The sequence below is a fragment of the Xenopus laevis genome, chromosome 5L (genome assembly GCF_017654675.1).
Source record: "Xenopus laevis strain J_2021 chromosome 5L, Xenopus_laevis_v10.1, whole genome shotgun sequence".
NCBI lineage: Eukaryota > Metazoa > Chordata > Amphibia > Anura > Pipidae > Xenopus > Xenopus laevis.
In genome coordinates this window covers 118405024-118424076 of record NC_054379.1, presented here as the reverse complement: position 1 = coordinate 118424076, position 19053 = coordinate 118405024, and the positions used below count along the sequence as shown (strand labels likewise).

General features: G+C 37.6%; 1 protein-coding gene across 1 annotated transcript; it reads left to right on the top strand.

Moving 5' to 3' along the window:
• The first annotated feature begins 265 nt into the window (after positions 1-265).
• tmem212.L (transmembrane protein 212 L homeolog) lies at positions 266-14318 on the top strand. Its single transcript, XM_018263691.2, has 4 exons — positions 266-466; positions 8283-8342; positions 10480-10803; positions 13763-14318. The coding sequence occupies exons 1-4, from the start codon at positions 308-310 to the stop codon at positions 13781-13783; spliced, it is 564 nt and encodes a 187-aa protein (XP_018119180.1). The 5' UTR covers positions 266-307; the 3' UTR covers positions 13784-14318.
• The last annotated feature ends 4735 nt before the right edge of the window (positions 14319-19053 follow it).

The following is a 19053-nucleotide window of genomic DNA, read 5'->3' as shown; positions in this document are numbered from 1 at the left end:
TATTCCCCATTAATATTACCGGTTGGATGAGAATAGAAGGCACATATCTGTTTCCCACAGTCCCTGATGACTGACATGGAAAGTGTAGATGAAATTGTTTGGCTACATTATACAAATACAGGCTCACTCATTTGTTAGAAAACTACTTGCATATCCGGAAGTCACTGAAGGCAAATAGTATCTTAAGGTAACACAAGAAAACAATGGATTTTCTCCATGACTACAGTTTCCAAGAAACATTAGTTTGGACTGAGTAATAGAACTGCTTGCAAGTTTCAGCAACATTTAAAGGAAGCTTTTTGGAAAAATGGCTAGTGTCTATCAGATTGCTGCTGGCTGTCTAATTGCATTTGGCCTCTTAAGTATCTCATCAGGAATTTTAGGATTTTTCCCAGTTTTCAGCAATAAGCCTTTGTTTATTGGATGGAGTATTCGGATTGCTTGTCCAATCTGGAATGGAGCTCTGGTAAGAAAACAGCTATCTATTTAAAGTCAGTAAATATATGGATTGTATTATTATTATTATGATTGGGTTTATACTGTATATATATTTCTGTTTTACACACATTGTAATAATAGCATGCATAGCACCCAGGTGATAAAGACAAACAGTAGTACTGATGAGAGCAGAGATTTTTATGTTGTGAATACCCTAAAAAATAGTCTTGCAAGTCCTATGAGTTTTTATTATTATTATTATTATTATTATACACAGTATCTGTGAATATCTCATAAATTATATTGTTCTAATGGGTGCTGGGTGGTATCATCAGTGTTCAGTGATTTCATTTGTGTCACATGATTCACTGAAATGTTTGTATAATAAGAAATTATATACCCTCTCTTGTACAATATGGGGATATTAGAAGCCACCTCGGAGTCCCATGACCTGAATAAAAGAACTCCGCCTTCAAACAAGTATCTTTACATAATCATGGAATTCCTCTGTGACATATCTATAGGTTTTTCATTATTTATTATAATATTATTATTAGTAACATGTATTTATAAAGCACCAACATATTCAGAAGCAGTGGCACCTAAACTGATTGCAAGATACTTTACTGGATAACACATCTAGATGTTCCCAGACCCAAGGGTATTTCTGAAAAATGTAATAACAGGGCAGCCAATTTCTGCTACTTGTTAACTTTAAGAAATAGATTTCCATTGTTTAGCAGGGAGTTTATTTTATTGTAGAAGGCACAATGACGCTCTGTATAATGTTAATGAGGCCCCCACATTCAATTTTGGAAGTTATCAAGGGGGCTGGGGGTTGCAGAATCAGCTCTCCTTCATCAGACGACAGCAGCCCAGAAACATGTCATCCAGATTTCATGTTAAATTACTCAAAGTAGAATTCAACCCCATATTAAAAAACCCTAACCCCCTACTCCCCCCTCCTCCCCCCAGCCTAGCTTCTACCCCGGGTAAATGCCCCTTACTTTTTACTTACCCCTCGGTGCAGATTCTGTCTAGCGGAGTTCACGACAGCCATCTTCTTCTGTTCGATAATCTTCGGGAAGTAAGTGCTGTATTGGCGTATGCGCAGCTGGAGCAGTCTGCCATGTGCATGCACCGAAAGTCACAGAAATTGCCGAAGCACCAGAAGAAGACCCAAAGATTACCAAAGAAGAAGATGGCTGCCGTGAACTCCGATACCCTGAATCTTCACCGAGGGGTAAGTCAAAAGTTAGGGGCATTTACCCGGGGTAACAGCTAAGCTGAGGGGGAGGAGGGAAGGGGGTCTATGTAGGGTAGGGTTTTTTTAATAAGGGGTTTAATTCTCCTTTAAGTAAAGAGAAAGTGGGGCACTGGTAGACTGCCTAGATCTTCCTTAAAGTTATTTACTTTGCTCATACTTTATTCACTGTGCCCAGAAATTATGCCATTAACTTATTACGGCAATTGCTTGGTGTGCTGGTGGCTAAAAGTATGCACACCCGAGTGTCTCAAGTAAGGTTTGCTGTGCCTCCGCTACCTGGTAATTAACAACTGTTAATTGATTAGAATCTGCCCTATTGGTCTATACTATATGATTCAATGCATATAAAACATACGAATGGCTATATACTCTTAAACATTTACGGGGGAATGTAATAAAAATCGCTAACGGAAAAACTATTCGCAATGCGAAAAGTTATGCCTTTGCGCGAACAAATTTTGCTTTGTGCGAATTTAATATAGCTTTTGCGAGCCCGGAAACTGTTTAGCGACCACTTCCGACAGTGAAAGACCGTGTGCGAATTTTATAGTTTGCGCCAATGCGCAGTCAATGTAATAAAACTTCTTACTGAAAAAGTCGTTATGTTTGCTCCAAAAGATTACGACACCTTCAAGCACTTCTTATGAGTGCGCAATTAAAATTCGCAATGCGCAATTAAAAGTCGCAATGCAATAACAGTTTAAGGAACAATATTACATTGCGAGATGTGGATTTTTAGTCTTATTGGTGCGAATTGTTTTGCTCTTTGCGACTTTTATTACATTCCCCTGATATACTGCTATATGCAATAATAGTCTAATGAATATTACATTGCAAAATGAAAACTTTTTTTCTTAATTGTACAAAGTGTTGTTCCTCCTCATTGCAACTTTTGTGTCATTGCCCCCCTTAGTGTTTAATATAATTTTGCTCATGTTGTAATTGTAATATGTTGAATATTCAATAACGATACCAAGAGGGAACACCCATAGCTTCTTCTCTCCATGTTAGTTGAGGCAGTTGTACAGAAAAGTGTTGGTTTGTGAGTAACAGAAGAGATAACAGACACCTCTTGATATATGAGATCTGGATGATTTAAAATCCTGCTAGATAGGTTCAGTGCTACACTGATGCATAGCTGGGTCATGTCACTCTACAGCAAACATTCCATAGATTACTAGATTGAATTATAGCCCCAGACTGAGCTATAAACAGGAGCTTTAAGCATGTAGCCAGACCTCATGCTGGGAGTTTGGCTATATCTGACAGTAGAATGTTATGCGTTCTGAAAGTTATACAAGTATTACAAAAAACGATTTATTATAGTTGCTCTTCTTTGGTAATTTCTCTGTTTAGAGGGTGTAGTTCCAGGTAATATACATATTTATATATAAATATATATATATATATATATATATATATATATATATATATATATATATATATATATATATATATATATATACACATATTTATGTGAGAAAAAAAAAGGGACACTCTAATGATGCATCTGGCACAGCACTCCATTTCAACCACTCAAATAAATTACTTTTATAGCTTTATTGCATATCTGAGAGGGCAATTGTTATTATTATCCTTTATTTATGTAACATCACTTTTAAAGTTTGCTGCAGGGCAATAACCTAGTGTGCTTCATTAACCCACCTTCTACACAGAAGAAATATTTCAAAATAGAACAAACAGTGAGCAACAAACTGGTTATAGAAGGGGTACCAGGTTTAGAGCCTATTTTTGTTTTTTGTAGCAACAAAATATGTTTCAGGGTTCACTCTACCTCCGGTGTACTCAGGATATATAGGTCCATATTAAACGGGTTGTTCCTTCCAACACTTTTTTCAGTTTAGTTGTTTTCTCTCTTCTATCTGTGACAAATATTGAAGCCTAAAGTTTCATTTTTCACCTTCTTATGTCTTTCTACAGGAGCTCTGGGTGGGTTGGGGGGGACGGGTCGCAGACTCTGTAAATGTTCTAAATTGATACATTAGTTGATACATTTCTTATCTTTGGTCCTGTTGAGCAGAATGGCAGCTGTTAGGGTGGTGGCAGATGTGGCTGCTTGGGGAGATTAGTCGCCCAGCGACAAATCGCCACTTCTTCAGAAGACTAATCTCCCCAAAATGCCTACCCGCCAGCTAGAATGTGAATCGCCAGTGGTATGGCACTCGGATCGCTTCGTCTTTCGTAAAGCTGAAGCCATCCGAGATTTACATTCTAGCCTGCGGAAAGGCATTTAGGGGAGATTAGTCGCCCGAAGAAGAAAAAGAGCGTTACAATGCAAATTCACTACGTTTTTGATTTTACTGACCGTTACCTATATAGCCAGACTTGCCTTCGCCACGTCAGACCAGGCAAAGTGCAATAGAGCAGCGTCCCTCAAAAAAAAGTTGCCCCAAAAAACGTCTTTTCCTTTTTACAGGCTGAAAAGGATCGAATTTTTGGGGGTACCCTCCTTCCCCCCTACATTTGATAACACATGGCACCTAAACTAAACTGTGGGCACATGTGTAGGGCAATATAACACCTCTATATAATTTTATTAAGGTTCCCTGGCCTTGTGTAGTGTAATGTATTTGCTGCAGCATAAACGGCCATTCTACTGTAACTGCACGCCGTATGCAAATAATGCAAACTGCTGGCATATTTTCGCTAGCACAACTTTGCCAGCGTTCGTTACCCTGTGTGCAACTTTGGATCTTCGTGAAATAGCGTTGTCCAGGCGAAATTACTCCTGGTGAAGTGTTGCGATGTGGGTGAAGCCAGCGCTGGCAAATTTTTGCCGGTTAGTGAATTTGCCCCTTAATGTGCTTCTAATTCACAGTACATATAATAAAATGCAGTCAGAGAAAACATCTCTTTAGAGTGCTTGGTTGTACAGGAAAACCAACATCATTGTGTACAGATTGTATAAACATAATCTACTATATTAATTAAAAAAAGAAATGTAGACTCCAGTCTTTGGTGATAAGGAAATTATATATCTTTCACGTAATTTCTATTTTACTTACATTGGGCAATTACAGTAGGAACGGCTGAGAAAAAAGTTAATCTGAAGCATATCTAGAACTATAACATTTTTGACCTTTCTTTAACACAATGGTTTGACGCAATGTGTGTTCTTTTTCTTCTACACACAATTTCAATGACAGTAATTTGTGATTAAGAATACTGAAAAGGTCAGAGCCATGCCATTTTGTCAGGGTTTACTGGCAATTTTTTACATTTAATGCAGAAAATGATATCCTGTACCACACTGCTGAGAACAGGCTGATTCCCTCAGTACTGCTAAGCTCTTTCCAAATACACCCAGTGTACGGGATAACTTACTACAATATCTATGTAACAAGTTTGTGAAAGTTCTCATTCATCCAGGTCATGGTATATCTATAAAATGTATGCTCTGATTTATATGTGGGGGAAACCAAACAACAGTTACACCAGTGTATGGCGCAGCTCCAGCTCCTCTGGTCAGAACTGAGCCGTGTACCTATATCTAAAACAAAAAGGACACACGTTTGAACACTGCCAAGTCCAGACTCTAGACCGGGAGAGCGACTGGTTCAATAGAGGTGTTAAAGAAGCCATATATGTAAAAACTGAAAAAACAAGTTTGAATAGAGGCGGGGGGTGGGTGTTTGGGGTAGCGACATCTTTTGCCTGCCACATACAATGCTGTTTTGGCATCTCTCCCTGGAAAGTTTAATATCACATCAAAGCTCCAATCTTGCTAATACAATCAACACCTAATTTAATGACATCATTGTGGATTATGATAAACAGATTATGCTGATTTGAGCAACATTCCAGAGGATAAATAGCAAAGCCAGATCCTATGTACTAGTTATTCTGAATTAAGAAAGCCAGTTGGATGACTGGTGAAATGTCTTCAAGAAAAAAACACATCGAGTCCAGTTGATTTGACTTATTTCTGTAGATCTATGTAACAACTTTCCAGCTAAGAGGTCAGAAGAATAAGGAGCACAAACAGATCTACTAAACACAAAGGGGCAGATTTACTAAGCCGAAGTGGCCGTTGCTAGCGAAAATTTGCCAGAAATCTCATCCACAGGGACATCGCCAGTTTACTAACAGGTGTAGAGGACAATTCACTAGCGAAAGAGACCGTCGCTAGCACAGTTTCGCAAATTTTTACTCTGCAAATTCACTAAAGTGAGAATTTTATAGAACGTTACCTCTTTCCTCTTTCGCCAGAGTTTCCTTCACCAATTTAGACCTGGTGAACTGATAAAATAAAGCTACATCCTTCTCAATCTAATGTCAGTGACATCATATCCTGTATGCCGAAAAGTCATAAAAGTTCTAAAAACGATAGAATTTTTTCATATTTTAAAGCGGGATTGCCTTCAAAAGAACTAACTATTAAAGATTTTTATGCTAACATTTTTTTTCCCAACCATTTGAGGGGCATGCCACATTTGTTTATAGGGTGGGCATTGGGCTCATGTCTAGGGCATTAGATAATCTCTTCTGTCTTTGTTATGCTTCCTTGGACATTTGTAATAATAAGTGGCCACTTCAAGCATTTGCAGCTAATCTCTAATAAAGACGTCTATACAACATATATGTACCCGCCCTATTAAAATTGATCTACAGAGATGCAACTTTGCATTTTAATGAATCAGCGTAGTGGTAGCAAAAATTGCACCTGGCAAAGTTGCACGAAGTGTGGCGGAGCCTTCGCTGGCAAAAATTCACCCCAATGCGAGGGTGAAAAGAGAGCCCTGTAATGATGCAGCAATAGACAGCATGGGGATGGTACATGGTGGTATAGGGGTTGAGGTGGGCAACTCATATCTGGAATAGCAGAGGAGACAAGGCTAGGTGGAGGACGTGTTTATAGTTAGATTGTAAGGCCAGAACTAGTGGAAACTTATATGTTTTCAATTAATTAACATTCAGTAAATGGCAAGCCAGTTATAACACATGCATTATATTATATTTGACTAGAATAAAACTTAGACACTTGGACCCGATATTAGCAGCATTTAAATGAAAAAGAATTAAAAACAAATTTCAACAGAGAGCAGCTAAACCTGCAGGACTAGAAATGTATTGAAAATTCAGTAGATTGAGGTACAAACATTTCCAGGCTCAGCTATCTCTAGGCCTATTGTAATATACACCAGTACATTGCCAATACCTTATTTATCGTTAGGAACCCATAAGCATAAGCTTTAGCCAGTTAAATTGTCCTATGTTCCTGTAACTAGTCTATTCGGTGTGTGCCAATATTTTTGTTTGCTAGTGTTGTAAAGAAGTGGTACTATTAAACAATTCAGTCTTATCAGCCAAAGTGTTGTTAGACAAATTATTAAACAAGTATTGAGATGATTTAATCCCAGACTACTCACTTAAACCCTTCCATGCTTACAAGATGGAACTGATCTGATTGTATCACACTGGAAAACTTCACTGTGGCCTCATGGAAAAATATGCCCTATTTATAATCAGAGTTTATTTTTGGTTGTATGAATATTTATAAGGAATTACTTTCATTTACATTTACAATAAATTGTGTGCATATACATGAGTATAGACAGGGGAAACAACAATATAAAGTGTAAAATATATACAATTACAAAGATTAAAGGGCAGATTAATGGATTAATCCTGAGACTGATAAATCGTTTTAATGCAAAGAAAATATTTGTCTGCATATCTGCCTTGGCTGAAACACTCTTCATAGACTGCGATACAGTAGCAATAACATTATTGGTGGTTAAAAATAGATGATGCTGAAAATAAGCAGAGATGGAATGTTCTCTTTACAATAATCTATGTGAACCTACTTTCATACTATGTTTTGAAGTATATCCAAAAACAAACCCCTAATAAGATTTAGATAGCATTGTAGATAACATTGTTGTTGGTTGCTTTTTACAATGAGACAAATCCCTCCCTCTCAGTAAATACAAAATAAACCCTATATATCTTTCTCCTCTAAGGTCAAAGACACACGGGAAGATTCGGGGAGATTTAGTCGTCCGGTGACTAATCGCCTATTCTTCAGGCACTAATCTCCCCGAAAAGCCTTCCCACCGGCTACAATCTGAATCGCAGGCGGGATGGTACTCGGAGTGCTTCATTTTCCGAAGTCGCCCGAAGTTTCCTCGTTAGGCAACTTTGTGCAGATGCATTTTTTGTCAGTAATGTATTTTTCCATCCCTAATACTAAAGAACAATCCATGTGTACATGGGAAAAACATTTAATCTGCAAACATAAGACACATTATACAAGTAACCTCCTAATCAGCATAGTTCTCATGTGAAAGAAACAGACCCTGAGTATCAACTGGTTGTAACAGAATATTCTTTTAATAAAATGGGTAACAGTGAAAAACACAAATTTTTTTTTAATGCAAGCAGTTTGGTTCTAGGTCTCCTAGACGCTACTTTCTTCATGTAATTTGGCTTGATAAGATTCAAAGTAAAGTAATCCATAGTCTAATCATGGGTGGACTGGATAGCATTATGTGTATAGTCATTTAACAGTATCTTTGATAATAATACAATATTAACATATTTTTCCCATTCACAGGCACTTATTGTTGGTATTCTCACACTGTTGGCCTACAGAGAATGGACAAAAAAATCACTGGTAAATCTACTTAGAACTTTTATCTAGATTTATTAGACAACATTTGAGAGAGACATTGCTAATTTAACGCTTTCAATATATTGTACAATTCTTTATACCTCTCACTATATACAGTATATATATACATATTTATAGGTAAAAAGTGATGGGTGTCATTTAACATGTAACAATGGGGCTCCCACACGAACAAGCATATGTTTTAGTATTTATTAAGATTATTCAATTATAGTTGGGGTATTGTAATTGTACCTGCATGCATTGTCATTCATTTTACCACTGTAAGAGACCCTGTACAGATTCAATATTGCGAGTATGTTTACATGACTTAATAGCCCATCATGGATAAAAGCTCTCTCCTAGAGAAAGTTTACAGAAGGGAATGTGTTTACATTTTTTTTTGAGTATTTAAAAAAAAAAAATCTTTTAAGTGTGTATTCATTCTGTCCTTGATCCTGCAGTTTCCCCCTGTAATAAATAACACATTTCTTTAGCACTAGCCCCATTTCAATTCATCAGAAAGGCTACGTTTATTTTTCTCCAGCATTGCCAGATTTAAGGATTTTGTTATTTATAAACGGAAGAGGAAGAAAAACACTTTCCTTAAGACTGAAGCCAACCAAATACAGGGCATAACGTATTGTAACGGAGTGAGCATGTCACGTGTTTGCTAGCCACCCCCCTCTTACATCTTAGCGAAGAGAAGTTAATATCTTATTCTAGGTGCAGTAAATAAAATCATGGTGGAGGGGCAGACGGGAAGCATTGAGCAACGAGTCAAAACAACAGGGTGCATTATGGTATCAAAGGATGTTTTTGGGATGTTTCGAACAAGATGGAAGTAAATTGATAAATGTGAAATATAGCAGCAGGATGTCAGAGATAGTAACACGGATGACTATATAGAAATAAACTTTTCTGCAGTTAAAGCTGTAATGGTTTTGTTAACATTGGACTGCAAAGAGGGACTGCCCACTGCCATTCTGACCCCTTCATTAATGAACTTGACCCCTGAAGACACTGGTATTCAATGATTCCCTTTTGGACCCTTTGGCAGCACCTATGCGGAACATCCCCCAGTTTGGATGCCAGATGAGCAGGACAGCAGAAGATAGACAAGTGTGAGAAGTAAGAATTGCAGTAGAAACTTGTAAAGGGTTATCTTAGGTTAAATTTATTAGGCTTCAGTACCAAGCATTGTGCAGCACAGCTGACCTGCCAGTCTTGAGTTCAACAGCCAGATGTCTAGTATAGTAATTATAGTGTAGGGTAGTATTGTACAGTTCTTTATGCTGAAAATACCAATATACACTTTTTCATAAAACTTATTACAAAAAAATGATTTAGGGATGTCTAACAGAATAGTTGAAATGAAAATGTTACCTTTTTTGGCCAAGAAAGAGGGCTCTTTTATGGATGCAAGTGCAAGTGTTTCTGAGCTGAGATGGACACGTATACATCTTGACACTATTCTTTTTTTTTTGGTTACAAAAACCGTGCACAAGTGTGTCTATTGGAGCAAGGAAACCTTTGAGCTACTGCCACCCTGAGCATGGAGGTAATTCCAGGGTTCCCAAAGCTGTTCCTGGGCTGCATCAACAGACTTGCACCTAAAGAACTATCTTTCCCACTCTAAAAATCATTGCCGGAGCCCATTTAACAAATAAACACTTGGGCAATTGTGTTTAAAAGTAAAAGGGTTAAAAGTATGATGGTTAGCATTCAAAATGATGCTTTGCATATTCTCTAGAGCAGCAACAGAACAGCACCAAAGTCTGCTTTGTGTAATAGATAAAACTAGGATTTTTCCAGTGAAATAACTATTACTATACCTAAGCATTTCTGAACTCTGCAACATTGTCTTTTTTTATCTGATTAATGACCTTTTAAGCTGGCCATAGATGTGCACATATATCCTTATGTTCGATGGACATTTTCATTCATTGCAATCTCCAGACTTACCACTAACCCTTCAGATAAACTTAAGTAGTAAAAAGCCTATGGATGTGTGGTTCAACCTTAAGGAAAATAGGGTAAAATGTAGGTTTTTAATACTAGTTATTGAATTGTGTTCATGTGCAGCTCCATTAACACCTCTTTATTGACAAATTGGTAATGATAACCCAATGTCTTTTTCCAGTGGGAAGCTACATTCATGTTTACACTACTAAGTGTCATTGGAACACCAGTTCAGCTGGTACTGGCCATTGCTTCCATCCTTATTGGTCCATATTGCTACTATACCTTTGCTGGAAGCTCATCAACCAACTACATTGGATATGCAATTAAATTTCCGTTTCCTTATGCCAAATTTCCGAATGTATGTACAGATCCTTACTTCTATCAGTGGTACTATCTGATTCTTCAAATCATCAACTTGGTTTCGGGTGTCATTATTTTATGCTCATCTCTGGCAATAGCAATCAAGCTTGCAGCAAGGATTATACGATCGGGAACCTTGAATGTAAGTATTGGCAAGATTGAATTGAAATTTCCTCTGGAATAATTAACCAAATTAACCAAATCACAGAAATCTGTTGCTTATATTACGTCTCGAAACATGTTCAGTGACTTGTGCCCATTTCAGGCCACTGCAGAATGGATTTTAGTACAGGTATGGGATCCATTATCCGGAAACCCCTTATCCAGAAAGCTCAGAATTACGGAAAGGCCATCTCCTGTAGACTCCATTTTATCCAAATAATTCAAATTTTTAAAAAGTATTTCCTTTTTCTCTGTAATAATAAAACATTACCTTGTACTTAATCCGAACTAATCCTTATTGGAGGCAAAACCAGCCTTGGGTTTATTTAATATTTACATGATTTTCTAGTAGTCTTAAGGATTTAAGTTCCAAATTATGGAAAGATCTGTTATCTGGAAATCCCCAGGTCCCAAGCATTCTGAATAACAGGTCCCATACCTGTAGTATCAAGTTCAGCTTGAGAGAAAGCCTCGGGATCAACTTTATCAATAGATGAAGTATTAGAACAAATAAATACATTCACTGGTAATACATTTAGACCAAGAGAGTAGTGAGTCATTCATTAACCTTGGAATTCCTGGCTGTTGGTGGAGGGCAACAGTATTGATAAGTTCCAGGGAGATTTATCCCCAGACCCACAACCATACATTTACCTTATGATTTGCATCTCTGGTAAAAAAAGGGTATTTGTGACTCTTCAGAATGTGACTAGTAAATATTTAGCTTTATTAGAAAGAAAGCATTTGTATGTGTAGTATTAAACAAATGGAAATGGATTTGTATCTGCAAAAATACAAAGCTGTCTTACAAACTTACCAATGCCCTGGCCTGGAAACCTCAAAGTGGAATGGAAGTGAAGGTGTAGTGTTTCAGGGATCTGTAATAGATATTATATATTAGGTACATAAACCCACATGAACAACTAAATTGAACCTACACAGAACTCATAACTCTATAAGGAAAGATCCAGTTTTGTATCTGAGCCTTAATACATGTGTAGGGGTCTGGTAAAATAGCCACCCATAATAATATTGGCAGGCAAATCCTCAGTGTTTTAGACACCAAAATGGGTCCTAATGGGGGACCTCTTTCATTGTTCTGCCCCTGGTTGTTCTCACAGTGTACAGTAGATGGCACTGTGCTATAGTATAAAGGTCTATGTAACCATATGCTCTGGGTCCATTACTTTAGCCCTTACCAAGCAGGCAGGAAGGGAATGGGTAGTGGAACATAGGTACATTAGGCCGAGTAAAGGATAAGCTATACTCTGCAACAGGTCACTCTAGGAGTGATAGACAGGCTATTTAGTTGAGCAGCCTAAGGATCCAACGAGGAGAGTCAGAGGAATTAAGATCCCGGGTGCTAACTGCCCAGCAGTAGGGACTAAGTGCACTGACTTAGGGATGTAGAGATTCCCCTGGGTTCCACTTAGGGAAAAGGCTGAAAGCTGGGTGTACCTTCAATTGCTGCTTCACTGCTGCTGTGTATGTTCCCTTGCCTGCAGGGACTATAATCATTGGTGCTTGTGAGTATATGCTATCCTTTGTGCTCTATGTTCTTGATGATTCCTGTGTACTCCTATGTGGATTATTCTGTTGAATAAACAAAGTTCTCTGGTTAAGCATAAAAAACCACTGGCGCCCAATTATTGTGCAAAGCACTTTGTTACAGTTGCACTACGCCCTGCCTCCACACCTGTGAGAGGGCTTACACCTGAGAGTAAGGTCTCATCCGGAGCACAAATATATATGAAAGTAAGCTCATAGCAGAGACGGTGCCACTCAGTTTACTATAGCGCTACACATACAAAATGAAATGAAAAATAAATAATTTCAAGAGTGACCAAAAACCAAAAGGCAATAGGTCAGCTGTGAAAATTGTAACGAAAAACTAGCTAAAGAAAGGCATTCCTAATAAACATAAACATTATTTTACCTCTGTGACAGAAAGTTACAGATATTCCCTGTCCACTGGACACATATAATATAGAGAAAATGAAAACATCCAGAAAACTCCAAGTATGCTATTTTCTTTTTCAACAAATTATTCTTCATTTTGGACTAATTTGCTCTTTCTCTAAATCAATAAGAAAAGATCCAGATTTCAGAACAACCCAGGCCCAATATAAAAACATGATGGATTTGGTGCCATCCCCAATCTCCTGTAACTGTCAGATAGAGGGCAATGAACTTCGTTTTGGGTAAAGTTCCTGCCTCAAGTTTGTCTAGTCCTATGCTCACACACTTTTAGTATGTTTTAGAATGGCTATTTCTAAGCAACTCTTCAATTGGTCTTATTTATTTGTTATAGTTTTCAAATTACAGTATTTTCCAATTCAGATTTAGCAGCTTTGGGTTATAATACATCTAAAAACCTAAACCAGAAAAAATCGAGGTTTACTAAATTAGCCCCTTATTGTTATTGCTACTTTTTATTATTCATCTTTCTACTCAGGCCCCCTCCTATTCAAATTCCAGTCTCTTATTCAAATCAGCGCATGGGTAATTTGAACCCTAGCCACCAGATTGCTGACATTGCATAAAATGCTAAATGACTCAAACAACCCAAATAATAAAAATTGAAAATCAATTGCAAATTGTCTCAAAATATCACTCTCTACTTCATACAAAAAGTTACCTGAAAGGTGCACAACCCCTTTAAAGCCTCGGAGTGTCGTTTTTCTCAGTAATAATACCTGAATGGATTTCCTCTGTTACCCAGTCTGTCAAGTTCTCCAAAGAGCTTTAGTAGAATAAATATGTAGATTTCCTTTAACATATTCTATCATCATGCTCAATGATTTTATTTAACCTTACTATAAATATTGAATTCCTGCCATGGTATATTGCCTTCCTTTCATATCGACAAAGAACATAAACTATTTAATGCATAGTGTTGTATAACCAAAATAAAATGATTTTCCTCTTGTTTCTTATAGGGACAAAAGCATGCATGGTGAATCATTAATAAAGATGAAGGAGGAAATCTGGAAGCTAAAACACCTGCATATGGTGTTGTCTGAAGATAAATAAGACATTATTATGTGAGATAGAGGCCATTTAAAAAAAAACAAACAAACATAGCTTTCTTGAGGAAAACTATTCACATGTGAATATCATAATTTTAAACTTTTTAATTGTTGCCCTGTACTGACAATGCCATGGCTAAAGGAATCCTCGGAGAATCTACCTATGACTTTTACCAGTCGCCATCCATTTCCTCCACCAAGTCTACAAATGTCTTTGGTGGCCAGGCATTTAACTTAAAAACCCATTTTCTGGAACTCTTTACATTTTTTACCTAACCTTTTCAATGATGAGTTTTTTATGCACATTTCATCATGACTTTAATAAGAAAAAAAACATTACATTCTCTTGACTGTGATGCCATGTGGACCTTTCCACATATACACCAGGTATTGTTTATACTACAGGTATAGGATCCCTTATCCGGAAACCCGATATCCAGAAAGCTCCGAATTACGGAATGGCTGTTTCCCATAGACTCCATTTTGTCCAAATAATCGAAATTTTTATATATGATTTCCTTTTTCTCCGTAATAATAAAACAGTAGCTTGTACTTGATCCAAACTAAGATATCCTTAATGCTTATTGGAAGCAAAACCAGCCTATTGGGTTTATTTAATGTTTAAATGAATTTCTAGTAGACTTAAGGCATGAAGACCCAAATTACAGAAAGATCCATTATCCGGAAAACCCCAGGTCCCGAGTATTCTGTATAACAGGTCCCATACCTGTATTGCCTACAACAGTACATTGCAAGGTACATCACAATCTGTAGTTTGTGACCTACCTACTCACTGTGATGTCCTTCCCAATAGCAACTAGCCTTGTACTAATCAGCAATAGGCTTCAAATTATGTTAATCATTTTAGACAACCCCTTGCCAGTAATGTCATGTTGTACAACATCAAGGAGCCATTATTTCAACCTATATAACTAGATTGCAACAGTCTATTGAAAAAGTTTTAGCAACATATCTTGGCACAGTACAGTAGAATTAAATCAAAGGCAACTGGACATTTGGGGGGTTATTTACTACAATTCTAATTTATCTCATATTCTTATTAAACCAAGCTCGACCAAACTCCCACACACAATTTTAACTTTATTATTAAAATACCTCAAAAAAGTTGGTTCAGGAAAAAACTAAATAAAATCGAGCAAAGATTCGAATAATATGAATTTTTTGGATTTGACGCCTGAATTGCTTAAATTTCTTTTGCTCTATTATTTCGGATTTGACGCCCAGATCGCTCGACTTTTTTTGGGTTATCTCACAAAAACCCCAAATTTTTCAGATTATCAGACAAAACCTAGAGCAGATCATGATCTCTTCAAAAGGGACATCTGCTATTGACTTCTACATAACCTTGATTTGAGATGGTGGATTTTGACTTTGGACTTTCTGCAGCTTTTGGGTGTAATAAATCTCTAAAAATGTGAGTTTTTTTTATCATAAAAAAATCAAGGTTTAGTAGATAACCACCTTACAGTTTATCTCAAAAAAAATCCATGACTCATCTGAGTATCTTCTTCAGTTCAACTGATGTGGTAGGGACCCTCAACAGCTGAACTAAGCTGAACCCATTAGTGGTGTGTGGGTTGAGAAAATCTCGACCCGCACCCGACCTTATCCCTCCCTACTCGCACTAGCCCCGCCTTTCCCCTCTATTTATAGACCTGCAACCAACTACTCTGCAGTGACGTCATGAATGGGGCTGGCATGGGTCTATAAATTTAGGGGCCAGAGGCCATCAGTGCTCGGTTTTGTGCAGGAGCTTGCCTGGGTAAATCCGTGGGTTTCGGGCCGGCCCGTACATCACTAGAACCCATTACTGGACCTTTGCCTTAACCACTTAATTCAAGTACAAAGAAGTCTTTTATAGAAAAAAACATGGTTGTGTCATGGGTTCTCCTATGTCTCCTGATCACTAGATAAGAAGTGAAAGACATGACATTTTTGGACGGTACATTCTTATTATGGGTAAAAAATATTGTAACTTTCTTACTCTGTCATGAGCTAAACATATTAGTAAGTCTATTTTGCATCTACTTGCTGCTCAAGGCGAGGCTAATTTACAGTGTACTCATTCCCCAGTGTACTTTGTATGTTGTGCCCTGAGATAAATTCTTAGTGCTTCTAGAATGGAGAGCCAATAGTTGCATCTATATATGTATGTAGTGCTTTTTGTGAGAGGGTGACGAAAAGTTAAAATGTTTTTGTGCACACTGTATATTTTTAATGTATATTTTTGTAGTGTATATGTATCGCTAATAGATGGAAGCTTTGTTTTGTTGTTAAAGTCAAATGGTTAAAATGGAAGGATCACAGCAGGTGGGGAAGCTGCCAGGTTTAGCCAGGACAGGGATAGCTTATGTCATAGCCCCACAAAGGAGTGCGACTTAGTTAGTAGCATGGTGGGTACCCCACAAAGTTACAGCACTAGTGGGAAGTTCAGGGTAGAAACCAGGATACATGCTTAAAACCTAAGATCAGAGAAAGTGTTTGGCTGTACCCAATAGAAAGCACCTGGCAAAGCTTGGGCCAATAGGTTACACTCTGTAAAAATGGCTGTGACAGTCTCACTGAGGAAAGGTACTAGAGGCTGAGAGAGGAAGCGGCAAATAAACAGAAGAAAAGGCAAAGTGAGTAAATATTTAGAACTGCTATCTTTAATGTGTATCATTTAGTTTGGATGACTATGAATTGTCGATACTAATGCTTCCCTGTCTGTCTGTACAAGGATACTGAATGTGCATGTTTGTACAAAAATGTAATAAAAAATGTTGTCTTTGATGCAACTTACATTTTTTGACAACATTTAGCCAAACAGGACAACTTTTATTTGTGTGGGCCACAGCACATCTACTGTATGTACCAACATGTTTAGCGAATGAGGTCCTTTTAAACGTTCCAAGGTTATGTTTGATATAGAACATACAAGCTGTGTAGCATTAAGTGATGGTGCTACATTTTAGAGAACCCTGGACAACGCTATTCTCTGTGGTTTGTGCCATATTTTTAATCTGCCATGGGTTTCACAGTCCAGATGTAGCTTCAGAAGCAGTTTGTTGCCCTTTTGTATATATTTGACTTGACACTTTTGACTGGATATATACAGCTAGCAGTGTCTGCTGAAATTAAAAAGGCCATGGTTTCCAATCTTATCAGATATCTCACTGATTCTTTTCCTTTCTGCAATGAAATCTGAGGGTGGTGCCATCTACCCATTCTAACGGCCTGCCATGATCTATTTTCACTCTATATATACACTAGTCTTATAAACTGGTATAAAACTATCTATCTTTCTTCCTACACTTTTCACATCCTTTTTTAAACTACTTTCCTGTCTATTTTCTGCCCTCGCATTCAAAGCCTCTCTTGCTGAATTGTGTACAGCTACTCTATTCACTTCCACTTTTCCAGAACCCTTGTTGACCCTCGACAGTCTGGCTTCCACCCACTGAATTCTTTAGAAAGACCAATGACAAAAGTGTCTCAGGGCTATCTGCCAAGTCTAAAGGTCATTTTGCGCATCTTAAGGAGAAAGTACTTGAAAGCAGCACAGAGATCCCTTGGGCTAGATGACAGGGCACATGGGGTAGTTAGCTATTAGATTCTGTTCTGATGGAAAGAGGAACCTATAATTATCAAAATGTAAGATTACACCATTCAACAAAATATGAGTAGGGAAAAAAAGGCTAGACGTGACACTGAATTACAATACTGTATGAGTTACATTTTTACATTAGGGATAAGTGTATTATATATACTACTCTTGTGTGTTAACATTGAAGATGATGGAGCGAAGTCAAAGATATAGAAGTTATGTTTGTATGTACCAGTGTTTTATGTGTGTGTTCAGCACCAGGTCAGTCCACCTTACCTCTAGCACTGTCAGGGAAAGCAGGGGAAAGGGGTGTAATGTTAGAATGGATCCTAATAGTCACTTTTCCTTGACTTTGAGGGCTGCCACACATAAACCGAAATGGTAAACAGGTGCTATTAGTGCAGCTCTGACACCAAGACACATAACTCCCAAAGCAACAATAAAAGGTCATATGTGCAAAGGGATAACTTGGCAGATATATGTAAGCTTCTTTATGCATGTATTTTTTTTTTGGTTCATTTCAAAGAAGCTATTGTGCTGTATAGCCCCTGATTTCTTCATTGCAGAAGTTATGTTCGTGCATAGTTGCTTCTCTTCTAATATATCAGATTAAGTAATGATAAGGCTACAGAAACATTAGTTCTTTGCTGGATTTTATCATTCATGTTAATTTATGTGGCATCCTTACAAATGGAGCATTTACTTGTACTTGAAGGATAGCCTGTAGAATAATATGTAAGAATAACTTTGCTGCAAATATATGTACATTGTACGACTATTTTGTGAAAACAAACACATATATGTGTGAAATTAAAGGTATACCTGCCATAATAAAGCAGCCAACAAATAATAAGCCTCATTAAGAATATGGCACATGGGACAAAGTGCAATTTCCAGACATAAATTGCTATGTTTATTATCCACAATGCAGCATTTTCCCCCAAAACTCTAGAATAATAGTGCACGTGTGCAATTTTCATCAGAGCTCCTTAGGCAGGTACTTTGGTGCTCCTTGCAAATACTCACAGTGCTAGGAGCATGTATGTGTACAAGTACCACTTATGAATGGTGTCAATACAATACTCTGTTTTGGTGCTTTGTATTCATATTATTCATTCTACCATGTAAAATTGAATTTCTAACCCAACAAGTGTATTTTTTTAGTTGTAATATTGGTGTGTAGGCAGCTGTCTCAGGTCCTTTTGCCTGGTCATGTGCTTTCAGAAAGAGCCAGTGCTGCACTATGAAACTGCTTTCTGACAAGCTGTTGTTTCTCCTGCTCAATGTAACTGAAGGTGTCGCAGTGGGACCTAGATTTTTACTATTGAGTGCTGTTCTTAGATCTACCAGGGAGCTGTTATTGATTACCTTCCCATTGTTCTGTTGATGGACTGCTGGGGGGAAGGGTGGTGGGTGATATCCCTTCAACTTGCAATGCAGCAGTAAAGAGTGACAAGTCACATGACTTGGGGCACAAGGAAAAACTGGCAATATGTCTAGCCCCATGTCAGATTTCAAAATTAAATATCAAAAATCAGTTTGCTCTTTTGAAAAATGGATTCCAGTGCAGAAGTCTGCCTGAGCAGCACTACCA